Source organism: Tenrec ecaudatus, chromosome 1 (genome assembly GCF_050624435.1).
Source record: "Tenrec ecaudatus isolate mTenEca1 chromosome 1, mTenEca1.hap1, whole genome shotgun sequence".
Lineage (NCBI taxonomy): Eukaryota > Metazoa > Chordata > Mammalia > Afrosoricida > Tenrecidae > Tenrec > Tenrec ecaudatus.
In genome coordinates, this window is record NC_134530.1 from 61,946,253 (window position 1) to 61,963,341 (window position 17,089).

Here is a 17,089-nt window from a genome sequence, read left to right on the forward strand (position 1 = left end):
TAGTGAGAGCAACCAGTGTTGCAGGGCCCCGGGAAGGCTCATGTCTGAGTCCCCAGAGGAAAGATAGGGACATCCATCTCTTTAACTACAATGAATCACCAGGAGGTGCAGATGGTAGGTCTTCCATTCATGTTGAATGAATGATTGAAAAAAGGGGGTGTGTGAGATCCAGTTTTGTCACCTCCTCCTCTGTCTTCCCACCGCTCTGTCATTCTCTCTACCTCAAGCGGATATCACCCTTCTGTGACTGAAACTTTCACATCTCTGCAGCTACTGTGAGCTTCTCAGGAGCTGGAACTGGGGCTGATTCATTTCTGTTGCCCTGGCACCCGGAGAGGGCTCCGGTTTAGGGAACAGATCATTTGATCATCCTACACGAAGTGAACTCATCATAATCCCAGGCTCCAGAGCCATGGGTCCTCAGGCTCCCCACAGCCCCAACAGAACAGTCACCATGAAGGTCTCCCTCCACCCCCCCACCCCGCCCCGCCCCAGGGCACAGAGATTCTAGTTTAAGGGGAGTTGGGTGGGATGTTATCCGTCAAGTATGTGCCACCTCCCCATCTCCCTTGAGCTAAAGAATTCCTTCTTCCGGTGGCAGATGAGGATATTTTTTAATAGTGGGGTGCTCCCTGCCTATGATGCAGCCAATCCCACTAGTCCACCACCTGTGCTGTCGAAGAGTTCTTCCTTGTGGTTAGGGGAGGCAGTATGGTGTAGGGGAGAGACTCGAGACTTGGGCAAACCTGGATTCAAATCCTGATTCCCCACTTCCTAACTTTGTCAGCGAGGGGCTGAGCTCTCTGGTCCTCTGTTTTCTCATCTGTGGAAAGGGGAAAGCGATCACTCACTATATTACTGTGAAAACAAAGAAGTCTTGTAGCAGATGCTTATCTGAAGAACGGGTCGCCATTGCCCCTTATATTAAGCTAAATTCACCTCCTAGTAACCAGATATATTGGTCTTGGCTGAACCTCCTGGAAGCTTCAGGCAAGACCTTTAGAGTCCAAAGGCGTCTCCTTGGCCCCGTCCAGCCTCGTGGCTCTACAGCACACTCTCTCCCAACTGGCACCTGCCCGCTACACACCCAGCCCACGCGCGCCCCAGGGGGCTGGTACCTTCGCAGATGTCGCCACGCTCCTGGAATCCCGCACTGCAGCTGCAGCGGCCCACAGGCACCAGCCACTCACCGTCCGCACCGCAGTGCATACGCGGGGGGCTGCCGGGCTCCCCTTCCGAATGTGCCACGCACGTTCCGGTCACCTCCACCAGAGTGGAGAAGGCGCCCTCGGCTGCGGTGGCTGGAAAGGCGGCCAGGCCTCGCACGGTGGCTCGGCATTGCTTATAGTAGACCCGCACAGAGACCAGCGCTACGCAGGCGCCCACGTCCTGGAAGGCCAGGTGGAAGCCCCGCCGGCTGAGCGGGCCAATCTCGCGCACTTCAGTGTTCAGCTTCATCTTGCGCTCGCCCAGGTCGCCCTGCGTGAAGCTCTCGTCCGCTGCGATTGTGTCGATTTTGCGGGCTCGGCTGCCACCTGGGCGAGGACGCCCACGGCCTAGATCGGTCTCGGTCTCCAGGTAGTAGACGTTGAAGGTTTCCTTGCAGGTGCCCGCGGCGCCAGGGATGCTGCCGCAGTCGCGCAGCGTGAACTGCAGTTCCACGAAGATGCGCTGCCCACGGCCGCGGCTGATCCAACCCGTCTGCAGCCAATTGTCCTGGTTGGGCTCCAGCACGTTGCACACTTGGTACGTGCGGATTGGCCGGTCGTGCTCGTCCACACCGCTAATCTCTTCCCACTAGGACAAGAGCAAACACGGGGCAGCTCACACCCACTGCTCCCCAGGAGATGAGGCTGTGACTCCGGGCCCTAAACCCTCCTGCCACATCACTTCCACGTCTCCTGCGCCAGCGCCCAATTGCAAACACATCCCTCCGCTGATAATACAGAGCAGAGAGAAACGTTGAAAACCACTGGGTCAAGCCTTGGCTTTCACCGATGGGGAGACTAAGACTCCAGAGGAGAGTGATCGAAGAGGTATGCCATCAATTAAAATCAGAACTAGGAGCGGTACCCAGGGTCCCTTGTCTTCACCCAGTGTCATTTGCACCGCACCGACCTACTCTCACCAGCCCATGTTGGCCTATCCTCGCCCCAAGTTCCCAAGCCTCTTGTAGGACTCCAAGCTTTGCTGATGTCCGTCCAATAATCTACAACACGACTTGAAGCATCTACAGGTTACAAGGGCCCGGCCAACACCAGTCCCATTTAGCTGTCATGTTTCTGTTCCTACATACTGGAAGAAGGCTGGCGTGCTCTTTAGAGGCAAGCTTAGTAAGACTTTGTCTTACCTATTTTGGACATATGGTCAGGAGAGACCAGTCCCCGGAGAAGGACATCATGCGTGGTAAAGTGGATGAGGAAGGCCCTTGACAAGAAGGATTAACACAGTGGCTGCACCAATGGGCTCAGGCAGAGGAACAAGTGTGAGGCTGGTGCACAGCTGGGCAGTGTTTTGTTGTGTTGTGCACAGGGTCGCTATGGGTCAGAGCTGACTTGATGCCTCCTAACAACAACAGACACAGCCAGTTCTCACTTTTTAAAAAAAGCTTTATTGGCTGAAGATCTAATATTTTCTAATAGATGACTCTGGCTTGCAGCCAGGCTGCTGGAGAACCACACATTCCATGGAGAGCCCCCACCTCAAGACTGAGGCTTCAACAGCCAAGGGGTTCCTGGGACAGAGAGAGACAGCTTTACACTTACCCCATTACTGGGCAGTGCACTCCAGCCCAGCTCAGCCTGGGATGCTTTAGAATCCAGGAGGATGACTAGAGAGAGAGAAGGGAGAGGTCAGACGAGACAGAGGGTCAGTTTAGCAGGACAGAGAGAAAGACCCTTTGGTGAGCTCCTGGCAAAGCTGCTAACCGAGGAGATGGAGGATATGGTGAAGAACACACTCAAGTTTGACCCACTCCATAAATCCCAGGGTGGAGGTGGGGCAAGAGTGAGTTGCTAAAGTCCAGTGAGAGGTAGTCCCAATAACGAAATCAAGAGCCTACATTTGTTTCCGGTGACACTGTCAGAAACGACTACAAACTTTGTGGCTTAAAACAATACCAAGGGAACCACTGCCCTTGAATCAATTTAGACTTAAGGTGTCCCCATATAGGGTTCCGGGAACTTTGTAAACCATCACGAGAAGTGACAGCAGAGGAGTCAGTGGGTTTGAACCACCAACCTTGCAGTTATCAGTCCAGAGCTTACCCAGCACACCACCAAGGCTCCTTATCAGGAAGTAAAAACCTCTTATCTTACAGTTCTGGATACAGAAAGCCTGAAACCACTTCACAATAGACTAAAAGCCAATGTGTCAGAACACTGGTTCTCTTGGCGGCCTCTGGGGAGGAAATAAATATCCTAGTCTATTTCAGCTTCCGGCCTTCCCTCCATCTTCAGACATCATTCTGATCTCTGCTTCTGTCACCCCATCATCTCCTCCAGTTTACCTCATAGAAACACCATTGTGTTTGCGTTGGGCTCACCCAGATATAGCAGAGAGGCCTTCCCATCACAAGATCCTTAATCACTTCTGCAAAGACCTTTGCCCCACTAAAGGTAAGGTTTACAGGTTCCTGAGGTTAGGGACCTATTTGGGAGAAGGGGTGCATCATTCCGCCAACCATAGAGCACGCTAAGGATGCTTCTAAAATCGGTCAGTGATCTCCTGCCTTCCCAGTTTCCCTAAATGATGCCCGAGGGTCAACAAGAGAAAGCAAAATGCATGAGGGGATTCCTTGCAGACACCCCCAAATGCACTCAGACTCAGAAGATATTCTGGGATCTGGGATCACCAGGCATGGAGGAGGCTTGAACCATTTTTTTTCCATTTCACTCCTGGGGTCTCTGGTAGAAAGCAAAGTGAGAGACCCTTCTAGTAACGGTAGAGACAGAAAATCTCTCATCTCCTCACCCGACACTTTCCCAGGGGCTGTCACCTTAGGCAAATGCCAGCGATCATTTTGTGTGGGCATGAAACCATGGTGCCTCCTATACCAAAACGTCTTCAAGTCACTTCATTTCCTCAGGATGCACTCGATGGGCAATCAACACGCTTCTCTCCGTGCTGGCCACAGAGAAGCACTGGTTGGGGTAGCACAACTGGCAACCCAGGGCCATCCCGTATCAAGGAAGGCTACTCATCTGGAGCCTAAGCAAGGCGATGGGCTGCCAAGCCGAGGGCCCCTCCGAGGCGGCTGGCCCCAGAAACGTCAACCCCAGCAGCCAAGACCGCAGTCCTGTCGGATTTCAACACAACCAAGCGCACATCGAATTGCCTGATGGAAGGCATCAGAGATCTAGCGGCCCGACCAACCCTGTGGTCAACGCCTCCGATTCCAGCGTCTCGGAATTCAGCTCCGAGAAATGCGCCTGTTACGGGATTCATTTGAACGCGTAGATTCCCCCGGATTCGGCATCTGTGGAAAGACGCGGGCTCCGCTGTGGCGGGCAGCCCAGCCCCGGCCGGGCTGCTCCGCGCTCCGGATTCAGCACTGCGGACAGCTCCCTGGGCAGCACCGCGGGCAGCTCCCGGCCCCAGCCCCCTAGACCAGGGCTCCACCTCCTGTTGGCTATACAGTGGTCCTCTCTCGTCCGCTACTCCATCTCCATCTCGTTCCCCCACATTCCAATCTCACCTCCGCATCTCCCCGTCTCTGCTCCCTTCATCTCCCTGCCCCCACACCTCCCACTTGCCATCGCTCAGCCTGTCCGTCTCACCGGCCCCAGAACCGCAGCCTCGGGCTCCCGCAGCCCCTGGTCTCTTTCTTGCCAGCCTGTCTCCAAACCCACGGCTTTCAGAGCTCCTCGCTATCTCCCTGCTTAGCCACCCTCTGTCTCCCTAGTTCTTCGCCTCTCGATGCCCTCTGGTTCCAAATCTCACATATAGACTCCAGTTCTTCCAGCGACTCCTCCCAGCACCCCCGCACCCCGGGGTCCTCCGGCTCCCACTAGATTGGCACCCCAGGCTCCGGGAACAGCCGCCGGTCTTCTCACCTTCCTCGGCGGTCCCGGGCCGCCCAGGCCCTACAAGCAGCGCGAGACAGAGTGGCATCAGGCAGGCGAAGAGGCGCAGCGGGTGGGGGCCGGCGCCGGTCTCCATGGTCCGCAGACGGAGCTGTCAGTGCGGCGGCGGCTCCAGCCGCGCCAGCCCCAGCGCCGCGGAGCTGAGCTCCCAGACCCCAGCTCCTGCTAGGGGCGGGGTCTCCCCGGTCACCATCATCCACGGGGACCAATCACAAGGCACCTCCGCGGGAGGTCCACCAATCCCTGGCAGCAGAGGCTAGGGAGGTGGAGTTTCACACGCCAAAGGCGGAACGGCGACCTAGAGGGCTGGGAGGAAGGGGTCCCACCAAGCTCCAAATGGTGGGGGTGGGGCCGCGCTGGCGGGGTTCCTGCGAATGGGGGGTTGAGCTAGCGCTGATGGCCCAGGGCTCCAGACCTTAGCCCCCCATTTTTGGGAAGTGAGCAATGTGGGCGTGACATGAGGAGGGGCGAACCTCGGGATAGCGACGACCCTTGGAGCCTCCGAGCTAGCTGAGAACTGGCTCCCTGGTCCCCAGGTATGAGTCGCTGGACTTGCAGGGGGGTTCAAAGCCTAAGGCCCGGGCCTCAGGCTCTGGCAAGCTCCTACAGCTTGACTAGCCTTGGCCGCTTGCTGTGTCTGCGTCTTCGGGTGCCTTACGGCTCCATCCCACCTCCCCGCCCTTCACACACACACACACACACACACACACACACACACACGCACACGCACACACACGCACATGCACACGCACACACCGACGGGAGGGCGAGGCCAGCCTGACTCTGGGTGGGCTGCTTGGGAAAGGAGAGAAAAGTGGGAGACTGGGTCCCGCCCTCGGATCTGTTCCCGCGAGGCTGGGAGACCATGTGGCTGGCTGGGTGGAAAGGGTGGTAGATTTCACGTGAATAGGCGGGCGGTTCCTCCGGCTCCTGCTCCTCCTGCCTGGACGCAGGTGGCACTCCCCACGGCCGCACAGGGTCTGGGGTTCCCCTTTGGTGACCCTATTCCACCCATTCCAGAGAGCTGGTGAGGAGAGCAGGAAGGGGAACTCGGGCATCTCCGGGGGGCGGGGCTAGGGTGTGCAGAAGAATTCTCGCAGAGTTCAGCAGGGCAGAGCCAAAAGGAAACACGGAACACGACCTCTATCTAGTGAAGGTCATTTATGTGCAAGCGGAGGGTTTAAGACGTTGGAGGGGGGAGGGGGCTGGGGCCCTCCAGGGCGAGGAGGGGGCTGTTGAGCGCCACCATCTGGGCTGAACTTGAGGGGAGAAAGCTCCACCCACCTTGTGGCATTTCTGGGCTCTTTCCGTTGGGGACTCAGCCCTTCCTAGTCGGACGCTAATCGCAGCAGAAGCCCTGAGAATGGGTGTGAGCCCTGTGTCTACACGGCCCGTGGGGTGGCTGTCTGTGCGCTTTGCATCTGCATATCTCTCCCTCTTCCAACCAACCCTTACTGAGTGTGGTGGCGACACCTGGGTGAATGTGTCCACCGGCACAATCCATTCCTGTTTGAGCACGGCGCATACGGAGAACCCTTAGCTCCTGGTGTTGAAGAGCTGCTTCCACGAGTCGTTTCTGCTGTGTGCGCGCGTGTGTGCCTGCGTGCATGCGCGTGTGTTACGTGTAGATGCACACTTGCTTGCTCACAGACACACTTGCAGGAAAGTAGCAGTGGGGGGTGGAGGGTATCAGTCCCCGCCCCCCTACCCCGTAGGAAAAAAGGTGGTCGGAGCGGTGGGGCTCAGCCACTGCAGGGAAGCGGAGCCCGCTGAGAAAGCAGGAGGGGGTGTGGCGTCTGGCTGCAGGCGGGGCCTCTGAAATCAGACCTACCTGAAGGAAGGCTTTCAAGCCCCCCACCTCTCCTTCCCATCTTCATTCTCCTCACGCTAGATCCACCCCTCCCCCGTCCCCTGCCGCCCTCCCCCCAGCGCTGGGAGATATTTTTAGAAGCTGCTTAGAGACCCAGGACTCTTTCATTCCAGAACGAGTCTTCACTTCCCCACCCCTCTCCCCCTCTTCAACACCGAGTCCCATCCGCTTGGCGATCTCGAAGGCGCCAGCCATAGCTTCTCATCCGGGCACCAGGGACTTCGGTCAAAGATTCTGACCCTAGATGCTAAAGCAAAATGCAGATTCCCTCGGAGGGTCGCCAGGGTCATTCCGGAGCCAGCCAGATGGAGACAATTAACTGGGGAGAGCGGCGAAGATTGCCCAAGACAACCCTGGCTGTCCGCTCTCTGGCTCCAAACCCTCTCTCGCCACACACGCCTGCAGGCACCTCGGGGACTCACCAGACCGGGGCCCTAGAGAGGGGTGGAGAAAAAGGGTAAAATAACCCCGCGGGATAATTCACTTATAATAAGACGAAAACTGGAGAAGCCCCAGCGTATGCAGATGTATGCAAATCAGCCTGATCTTAATAAGAGTTGCTCTAAGGCAGATTGCACTGTACCAGGAGGCTGCAGAACAGACAGCTCAGTGGAGAGCTTGGGAGGGTCTTAGAAGCTAACCAAGCTAGCGTCCATCACAACCTTGAAGAGTTGGGGGGCGTTGGGGCCGGCCGTTTTCAGCCTAGGGCCGCCAGGTTAGGTGTCACCCAGAAGAGCAGTCAGGTCCCTGGCCGTGGTGCTGAACTCTCCACTGGCAAGTCAGCTCGAACTTCTTCCTGTCCGTGGTGCTCCACCTGCAGGGGTCTGGACAAGGCATCTTCAGCACCCGGGACTTCTCTGCTGCCGCGGTCTGATCCTAGGACTAGGGCTTGCTTGTAGCTCAGAGACAGTGATTGGAGTCTATAGGGGCTAAGCAACCTCATTCGCTGGAGTAAGAGTGGAGAGACCTGAACCCCACTTGAAAACTGTTTTCAGCCTCTCCCAGATCTCCACTGAGGAGGGCAGAAGGGGTGTTTTCCTCTACTTCTACCCCACTATCTCCTAGGATGGTGGAGGAAAATCTTTTTTGGTGCCGAGAAGTTTGATTCAACCCCCAAATAATGAGGCAGCGTCTTCCAGAAAGCAGATTCCACGTTGTAGCACAACCTCCATCTCCGACTCATTGCAAATTGCAAATCTAGAGGCTAAAAATCTGACCTCTTGTTGAACAGATGTAGAAAGTAATTTCAGCTTGGCTGAGCAGAGAAGGTCAACTCTTCCAAGGAGAAAACTAAGATTGTGCTACAGAAATCAAAGCCAACCCAAGTTCTTAGGAAAGAGGAATGGGCTGGGGGGCGGGGGGGGGGATGACAAGGAGCAGTTGGGAAGGGGCATTAGTGCTTAAAGGAGCACCAACAATTTGCCTTTTTCTCTTCCATGATACTTCCATTCCCTGACCCCCCAAAAGAAATAAGCAAACCAGAAACGGATTCAGAGCTAGGACAACAGACTCACAGGCAAAAATAAGATGTGTTAGTAACCAAAAATGTTTAGTAATTTTTCTTATAAAGGAAATGTGAAGTATTTTATTTAATACCCCTAAAATTCAGCAGTGAGCGGCTTTACAATCATCAAACAAAACTCCTCAGCTATCACTGTCCTCTCTTTCCTTCCGTGATGAGCCTCCTCTTCCTGTGGATAAAGACACTATTGGGTTATATAATTAGAGCACATGATTTACAAATGTGACCCAGCACTGTGCCTAGTACATCATTTTGGTATGTACTAGGGTGAGTCAAAAGAATGCATGGAAAAATGGAGTGAAAAGATAATGAGATTTTCCATGAACTCGTTGAAGCCCCCTTATATTAATCACTGTTCACTCCCATGGTTAATCAAGGTGAAAATAAGAAGGAAAAACGAAAGAAAGGATAAAGGAAGGTTAAATGGTGAGATAGGAAGAGAGGGAGAGGAAGAATTAGGGAGACAGTCATAGAGGAAAAGACAGAGTGAGGGGTAAAGAAATAGCTGCTGGAGAGGAAGGTGGTTCGGAAGCACATGAGCCTGAGGAAACTGTGCTTCAAGAGACAGGAATGTCATTAGGGCAGGCTGCCTGGCCAGCTGCCAACTGGCCTCAGAGGTGACATTTACCTTGGTGAATTTAGCATGGTCCAGGCCCATAAACTTGACTTTAACAGCTCTAAAGGTGAGCCTACATATTGGGGGTTGGGAGGAGAATCATATTAACTCGGCCTCAATCCTGATATCTCAGTCAAAGACTGCGTGTATTTACCTATGCTATGAAAAGGCCTTGGGGAGCCGACTGCTGACAGTACCTTATCCCAGACAGCCTTCCCCTATGGGAAAATGTGCACAGGACATGAGTGTGCGATGTGAAGGTTGCTTTGAGAATTTGAGGGGAGGGAATTGGGTGACTTTAATATTTTATAGCATCAGACTCTGATAGCCTTCTGCCTGCAAGTCTCCAATAGGGATAAACCGACCACTGGCAGCTCGGTGATTATGCGAGGGCCCAAGGCTATGCATGGGATCTGCCAACAGATGCTCAGTGGCTCTGGTTTACTGTTAGGTCTCTGTGCTTGTTCTTACAGTTCCATTTCTGAGCATCTCATTTTTAGGTTGGAGCACTCCCTGTAAATCTAAACTACCAATGTCATCCACAGGATAAACATTTTATAAGTAAAAAGTGAACCTATCGAATCCTCACCCCGAAAGTTCAAATCCGAGAGTAAACTATTTCTAACAGATTGGCATGAACCCTTGCAGATATCATCTATGCACACACATTTCTTTATAAATATATATTTATTGCTCTCTCTCTCTCTTCTGGCCCTTGGCACTCTGGGAGCTGTAGGTGTCAGTGCAGACATGGCCAAGTCCAAGAACCACACCATGCACAACCAATCTCGGAAATGGCACAGAAATGGCACCAAAACCCCCTGATCACAACGATACGAATCTCTTAAAGGGGTTGACCCCAAGTTCCTGAGGAACACGCACTTTGCCAAGAAGCACAACAAGAAGGGCCAAGCCAACAACGCCAAGGCTGTGGCTGTTCGCTCTGAGGCCATCAAGGATCTTGTGAAGCCCACAGAGGTCAAGGCCAAGATCCCAATGGGCGTCAACTGCAAGTCCAGCCGACTGGCCTACATTGCTCACCCCAAGCAAGCGGGCACGGGCACGTATTGCCAAGGATCCGAGGCTCTACCAGCCCAACGCTAAGGCACAAAGCAAGGCTGACATTCCAGCCAAGGGCTCGACTCCAGCTCAAGCTCCCAAAGGTGCCCAGGCTCCCACAGAGTTCTCCATGTGAGGGCAAGAGGGACTGGTGTGAGCCCTGGGCTGCCGCCTGCATGGCGCTGATGTCTTGTGCTGTTTGTTGTACAAATAAACCCAGGCAGCACTGTTAAAAAAAAGAAAAAGAAAAGAAATATATTTATTAAAGGGTAAAAACTGGAGAATACTAGCTCTCTTCTATTTTTCTTCTAATTTTTTCTTTCTGAAAGAACCCCAATTTGAGTTGAATGCTTACTATCTGTGGTACTTACATAATCTGTGTCAATTTGAGAATTAAGAGTGAAGAGGTGCAGTCTAGTCAATCAGGTCGTAGCCTGATGACCTCATTTGAAGGTGCTACAGACACAAATAGCTCGCTGGAGGTAGGACACACGCTCACTCCCTGCGAGACATTCCTGTTGAGAAGACACATGGAGCTACACTAGAGCCCTGGAGCTGGAGGAGCCATGTGGAGACCCACACCAGCACTGACATGCTTCCAACACCACTGGATCCACAAGACTTTCCACCCACTGGCCTGTGATCTTCCTGCATTCTGCATCATTGCATGTGTTGCATGAGTCTGAAGAGGAATTTATAGACTGGTATTGGACTTACGGGCTAATATCAGACTTAACGACTTGATCTGGGCTGGGCTGTTTTCTCAATCTACAATTACTCTTTGATATAACACTCTTTCTTATGCACATATGAGTATCTATGAGTATCTGGGTTTCTCCAGTCAAAATCTGAAACATGGAAAATTTAACTTAGCACAATATGTGAAGTCATAATTAGCACAGCTAATTCTAAGACTAGTAAGTGGAAAGACAAGCCCCCCCCCAAAAAATAAGGACCAAATCCACTGCCACAGAGTCCACTCCAACTCACAGCAACACTATTACACTGCGTAGAACTGCCCCGTGTGTTTCTGAGGCAGTATGTCTTTACAGAAGCAGAAAGCCTCCTCTTCCTCCCATTGAGCAGCTGGTGGATTTGAACAAACAACTTTGTGGTTAGGCCCCTGTGTTGGACAGGGTTCTCTAGAGAGACAAGACCAGATTGCTAGTAATTATATATAAATATAATATATATAAAATTAAAAAAATTTTAATAAATATTTATAAAGATAGATATATAATACAAGAAATGAACCATTAAATTATATACAGATAGATAATACAAGAAATTAACAGTTAAATTATAAAGCAGTGAGACACTAGCAGTCCTTTAAGGCTTGAGAGCCGCCAATTGCCAGACCCTTTCTGTAGAGAGAGCTGGGCTATATATACCCAGGCAGCAAACAGCAAGGCAGGTCACCAACTGTCATCAACTGTCGGTCCCCACCTCCAGAGATGAACATTCCAATCGTGTGGGCTTAAAGAGACCTCAACTTACAGCGACACAGTCCACAGGCTAGGCATCCCACAGGTAGTGTACCCTTTTAAATTGAGGCACAGAACAAGCAAGGCGAGGCTCACCGAGCCATTTATCCCTCTGCCCTTCAGTTAATCCTACTTGTGTTTATCGACCAGGCTGGCACAATAAACTATCGCACCCCCAATGCAGCATATCCCACTATGCACCTGATTCCTTGCCAGCGAAAATAGATCAATGTAAATATGCAGACAGAGCATGAAGAAAGGGAGAATATGGACACAGTGTCCGAGTCCCAGGGGACCTGGGGAGACAGCCTCCCACACATGGAATTAGAGACCGAGCGAGAAGAGAGCAAATGGAAAGGAGCAATAGCCCAAGCTAGCATGGTAGAGAGCTTCATGAACTGTTGGAACTGCATATACAGAGGAAGATTCAAGAAGCACTATTAATCACACGCAAACTAAATAAAAAGAAAAACACACCTAACCACTTCATAATACACTGCTGAAAAACCAAGACAAAAAATCATTAAAAGCAACTAGAGAGAGAGCGGGACAACGATATATTACACGGAGAGAAATAACATTCTTTGTTGACAATATTCTCTGGACTCCTCAACATAAAATATTAAACCCTGTGGACAATGGAATAGCGTCTTCAAGGTGCTGAAAGAAAATAATGGTCTGGAATACTACACTCAATGAAAATAAATTTTAAAAGTGAGAAATGAAATTTTCTCATCTCTCAAGCAGAATCAAAACAAAGCCAAAAGGAAGCACGGGCACACAGAGAGAAATAAAGAACGCTGGAAAGAGAAACCCGTCCAAAAAGATGGACAGACACTGTTCACCAGTAATATCCTATGGAGCTCAGAACACACGCACAAGCAATGGTACACGATAAAAGCTTGTATGGTGGCTGATGAGGCAAAAGAAATGAACGTGTTTTAAATCTTTGCACTGTCTAGGAACTGGTAAAAGAGCCCATTTATAATGCATTCTCACAAGTTTAGCAAGTAAATGACTATTACCAACATGTAAGAGTGTGTAGAATATGATCAAAGACATTTCAAAGAAGAAAGACATATTGTATGGGGTGGGGCGGGGTGAGGAAGTATGATGTGTCGGAACTCACATGTACAAACATTAAGTTCCTGTTTTAAATATAAATAGACTTAATATTCCAGTGAAAAAGCAAAGACAGTAGTTTAAACTGTTGAATATAACGTTGGTTACCAGAAATGTAAATCTCCACCTAATTTACAATAAAAAAAATTGCGGGAAAACCAAAACACAAAGACTGTCATGTTGATTCCTTAAAGCAACTATTTTTGCTTACAAGAAACAACCCACAAATGGAAGAATGTTGTTGTTGAGTGAATTCTGACACGTGGAAGCCTTGTTTGTGCAGAGCGGAACTTTGCTCCACCAGGTCTGCAAGCCTGAGTCCTTTCGAAAGCATATCACCAGGCCTTACTTCTGAGACGCCTCCCGAGTGGGTTTGAACTGCCATCCTATGATCCAGATATGTTTAACTAAACTGTTGGAGAAAATTCTATACAAACACTAACCAAAATAGATCCAGGGTACCTAAACTTATATCATACAATCTAGACCTCTATGTTCTCTACACAAGCATCGCTCTTGTCATTGCTGTGTTCCTGAGTCCGCTTTGGTTCATCACAATATAGAATTTCCCCACAGAGAATTTTTCAGGTTCTAATTTTGTGTGTGTGTGTGTGTGTGTGTGTGCCCACCTTAAAACCTATTTGTACAAAGAGCACAGGAGGACACCAGCTCCCTGCAGGTGGCAGCCCAGGGCTCACACCAGTCCCTCTCATCTCCAGATGGAGAGCTCTGCTTTGTAGGAGCCTGAACACCTTAGGGAGCTTGAGCAGGAGTTGAGACCTTGTCTGGAACGTCAGTTTTGCCTTGTGCTTTGGCCTTGGCCTTCAGCCAGTAGAGCCTCAGACCTTGGCAATACCTGCCCCAGTCTATTTTCCAAGCTTGGGGTGAGCAATGTAGGTCGGTCAACTGCGCTTGCGGTTGACACCCATTGGAATCTTAGCCTTGACCTCCTTGGGTGTCATAAGAACCTTGATAAACTCGGTATGAGCATCCATGAGCTTGGTGCTGTTGGCCTGCATTGTCTTCAGGCCCTTCCTGTGCTTTTTGGTGAAGCGCATGTGCCTCAGGAACGCAGGGTCCACCCCCTTAAGAGATTCATGTCATTGTGATCGGGGTTTCTGGATGCCATTTCTGTGCTGTTTTTCAAGATTGGTTGTGTGGTGTGGTTCTTGAACTTGGCCATGAGTGCACCGACACCTGATCTAATCTCTACCGGAGCTGATTTTCAGGTCTTTCCCCCGCAGTTCAATGAGTGTCTTTGAACTGCCAACCTTTGGGTTAGTGGTTAGGCACTTAACTGTTGTGACACTACAGTCCCTTAGAAACAGTACTAAAAAAAATTAAAAATCCAACTACAGCCATCGAGTTGATTACTACCTCTAGTCCCCCTACAGGACAGACAAGAACTGCATCTGAGGTTTTCCAAGACTGTAAATCTTTATGAGGACAGCTTCATCTCAGAGCAGCTGGTGGGTTTGAACTGACCCCCTTGAGGTTAGCAGCCAGTGCTTAACTCACTACGCCGCCAGATGCTTCCTAAAGAATAAAGCAGCAACACACCAGGAAGTTACAACAACTTTACATCTGTGTGTACCTAATAGCACAGCCTGAAAGTACATAAAAACATATGCTGTGTCTCTAGTTGTCCTATCCTTGCCCCATTTAAAATTTAATAAATGTTCTCTTTAAATATGATGAATTAATTGAAACACATATGCATACTACACTTCAATGTGTGCAGGGAAAAGCACAATGAACTAAGACTCTTGGCCCGACGGGGAAAGAAAATTTATGCAAAGTAATAAACACAGACTGGATCCTACATCAGTTGATGGCAGTTGTCAGGCGTCATCAGATCGGATCAGACTTGCAGCAGCACCATGGCCACCAGAACAAACGCACCCTCCTCAGTCCTGCCTCCAACTTACAGTTGTTTGCCTTGAGCTCATGGCGACAGCCATTAGGTCAGTCCATCTCATCCAAGGTCTTCCTTTTCCTCACTGACCCTCTACTCTAGCAAACCTGTGTCCTTTTCCAGGACCGGCCACCCTGAAAGCAGGTCCTGGGGAAGTGAGATGAAGTCACGCTGTCCTCACGTCTAAGGAGTGTTCTGGCTGGGCATCTTCCAAGGCAACGCTGTCCTTCTGGCAGCCCGTCTCACCTTCGATGTTCTTGGACAACAGCAGGTTGAAATGCACACGTTCTTTGGTCTTTCAGCTCTCACAGACATGGGAGGCCCTGGAGAACCACAGTTTGGGTCAGGCACGTGTTAGTCTTCGAAGAGACTTCAGCAATTCAAAGAGGTCTTGTTCAGCAGATGTGCCCAATGCAAAACATCATTTGATTTTTTTGGATTGCTAGTTACATGAGCATCGACTGTGGAGCCAAGCAAATTGAAATCTTTGACGACTTCAGTATTTACTCTGTTTATCGTGTTTATTGGTCCAGATGTGAGGCTTTTTTGTTCTATATATTGAGCTGTGGACCATACTGAAGGCTACAGCCTTTGATTTCCTCAGCATGTGCTTCAAGCCCTCTTGTGTTCAGCACGCTAGGCTGCTGCATATTCTAGGTTCTAATGAGCATGCCTCCGATCTTAATGCTCTGTTCTTCTAAATATGCTCCAGCTTCTTCGATTATTTGTTCACCATGCGGATTGAATAAGTATGGTGCAAGGCTACATCACCTTTCCTGATTTTAAACCATGCAGGATCCTCTTGTTCCGCTTGTAAGACTGCCCCTTATGTACAGGTCCCTCTTGAGCACAATAAAGTGTTCTAGAATTCCCATTCTTCTCATCGTTATCCATAATCCATTATGATGCAGTCAGTCTAGCACCTTTGCATGGTCAGTAAACACACGTACATTCTTCCTGATGTTCTCTGCTTTAACTAAGGTCCATCGAATGCCGGCAATGCCATCTCTCGTGCTTCTTCCTCTTCTGAATCCAGCACGAATTTCTGGCTGCTTCCTGTCGCCTACTGCTGCAACTGCTTTATAATGATCCTCAGCATAATCTCACTTGGATACAGTATGTGTTAGACAGGGTCCTCTAGAGAAACGAAACCAGAATGCTAATAATTATATATATATATTTATGCAAATAGATAACATAAGAAATAAACAGTCAATTAAATTATATAAAGCAGGACAAATGGCTCAGTGCACTCACTCCCATGAGAAAGTTGTGAGACACTGGCAGTCCTTCAAGTCTTGAGGGCTGTCACGTAGTCCTCTGTAGAGCAATTCAGGCTATCTGGGCACAGGCAGCAAATCAGGTCACCAACAGTCAGCCAGATGACAGGGTCTGACAGTCCCCAGCTCAAGCCAATGGTGTGGCGAAGCAAGTCTTGAAGGAACCTCAGATTACAGTGACACAGTCCATGGGTTAGGTGTCCCACAGGTAGTGTAGCTTGCAAATTGATGCAAAGAACAAGCAAGGCAGCAGCACACTGGTCCAATGATCAAAGAGCAAGAGACGGAAAAGGCAAGGCTCTCCAAGCCATTTATCTCTCCTCCCTTCAATTAATCCCACTTGTGTTTATCAGCCAGGCTGGCACAATAAACTAACTACCTCACAGTATTAATGATACTTTGAATAATTCCTGCATTCTGTTTGGTCACCTTCCTTTGTAATGGGCACCAGTAGGAGTCTCTTCCAGTTAGTTGACTAGGTAGCTATCTTCCGATTTTCTTGGCATAGACCAGTGCTTCCTTAGCTGTTGAAACATTTCGATTGGTATTCTGTCGACTCCTGAAGCCTTTGTTTCTTTGGCAATCTCTTCAGTGTAGCTTGGACTTCTTCCTTTAAGACCCTTGGTTCTTGATCCTACACTGCCTCTTGAGATGGTTAACACCAACCACTTCTTTTCGGTACTGCGATTCTGTTTCTTTTGACGACTCCTGCATCGTTCAATTTTTTTGCCCAGGGAATTCTTCAACTTTGAGACTCTAGGGTTGGATTTTTTTTCCTTCAGGTTTTTCAGCTTGAAAGATGCTGAGCATGGTCTTCATTTTCAGCTTTTCAACTCCAGGTCTTTGCACAATTCAATATGAAGCCCTGCTCTGACTTCCCAAGCTGCCCTTGGAAATGTCTTGTTCAGCTCTGCTGCTTCACCATCTCTTTCATTTGCTTTCCCTACGTGGCATTCAAGAGCACGTCTCAGGGTTTCTTCTTCCACTTTTTAAAAAATTTCTTTCCTGTCTTTTTTGTTACCTTTCTTTCTTTGTCATTTTCAGATTGGCTAATAAAACTTTATTGTGTTCCATAGTTCAGGGAGCTCACCACACAGACACGGAGACGCACAGCACATGAGGCTAATATTGCTCAAG

At 50.0% G+C, this 17,089-nt stretch overlaps 1 protein-coding gene across 1 annotated transcript in view; it reads right to left on the bottom strand.

The window, feature by feature from the left end:
- Positions 1-5,160, bottom strand: part of EPHA10 (EPH receptor A10) — a 35,187-nt gene extending 30,027 nt beyond the window's left edge. The window contains exons 1-3 of the mRNA XM_075539231.1: positions 5,055-5,160; positions 2,766-2,830; positions 1,119-1,797 (exon numbers count right to left, since the gene is read on the bottom strand). Of these exons, the coding sequence (XP_075395346.1) occupies positions 1,119-1,797; positions 2,766-2,830; positions 5,055-5,160 (850 nt within the window). The remainder of the gene's footprint in view (positions 1-1,118; positions 1,798-2,765; positions 2,831-5,054) is intronic.
- Positions 5,161-17,089: the final 11,929 nt, after the last annotated feature.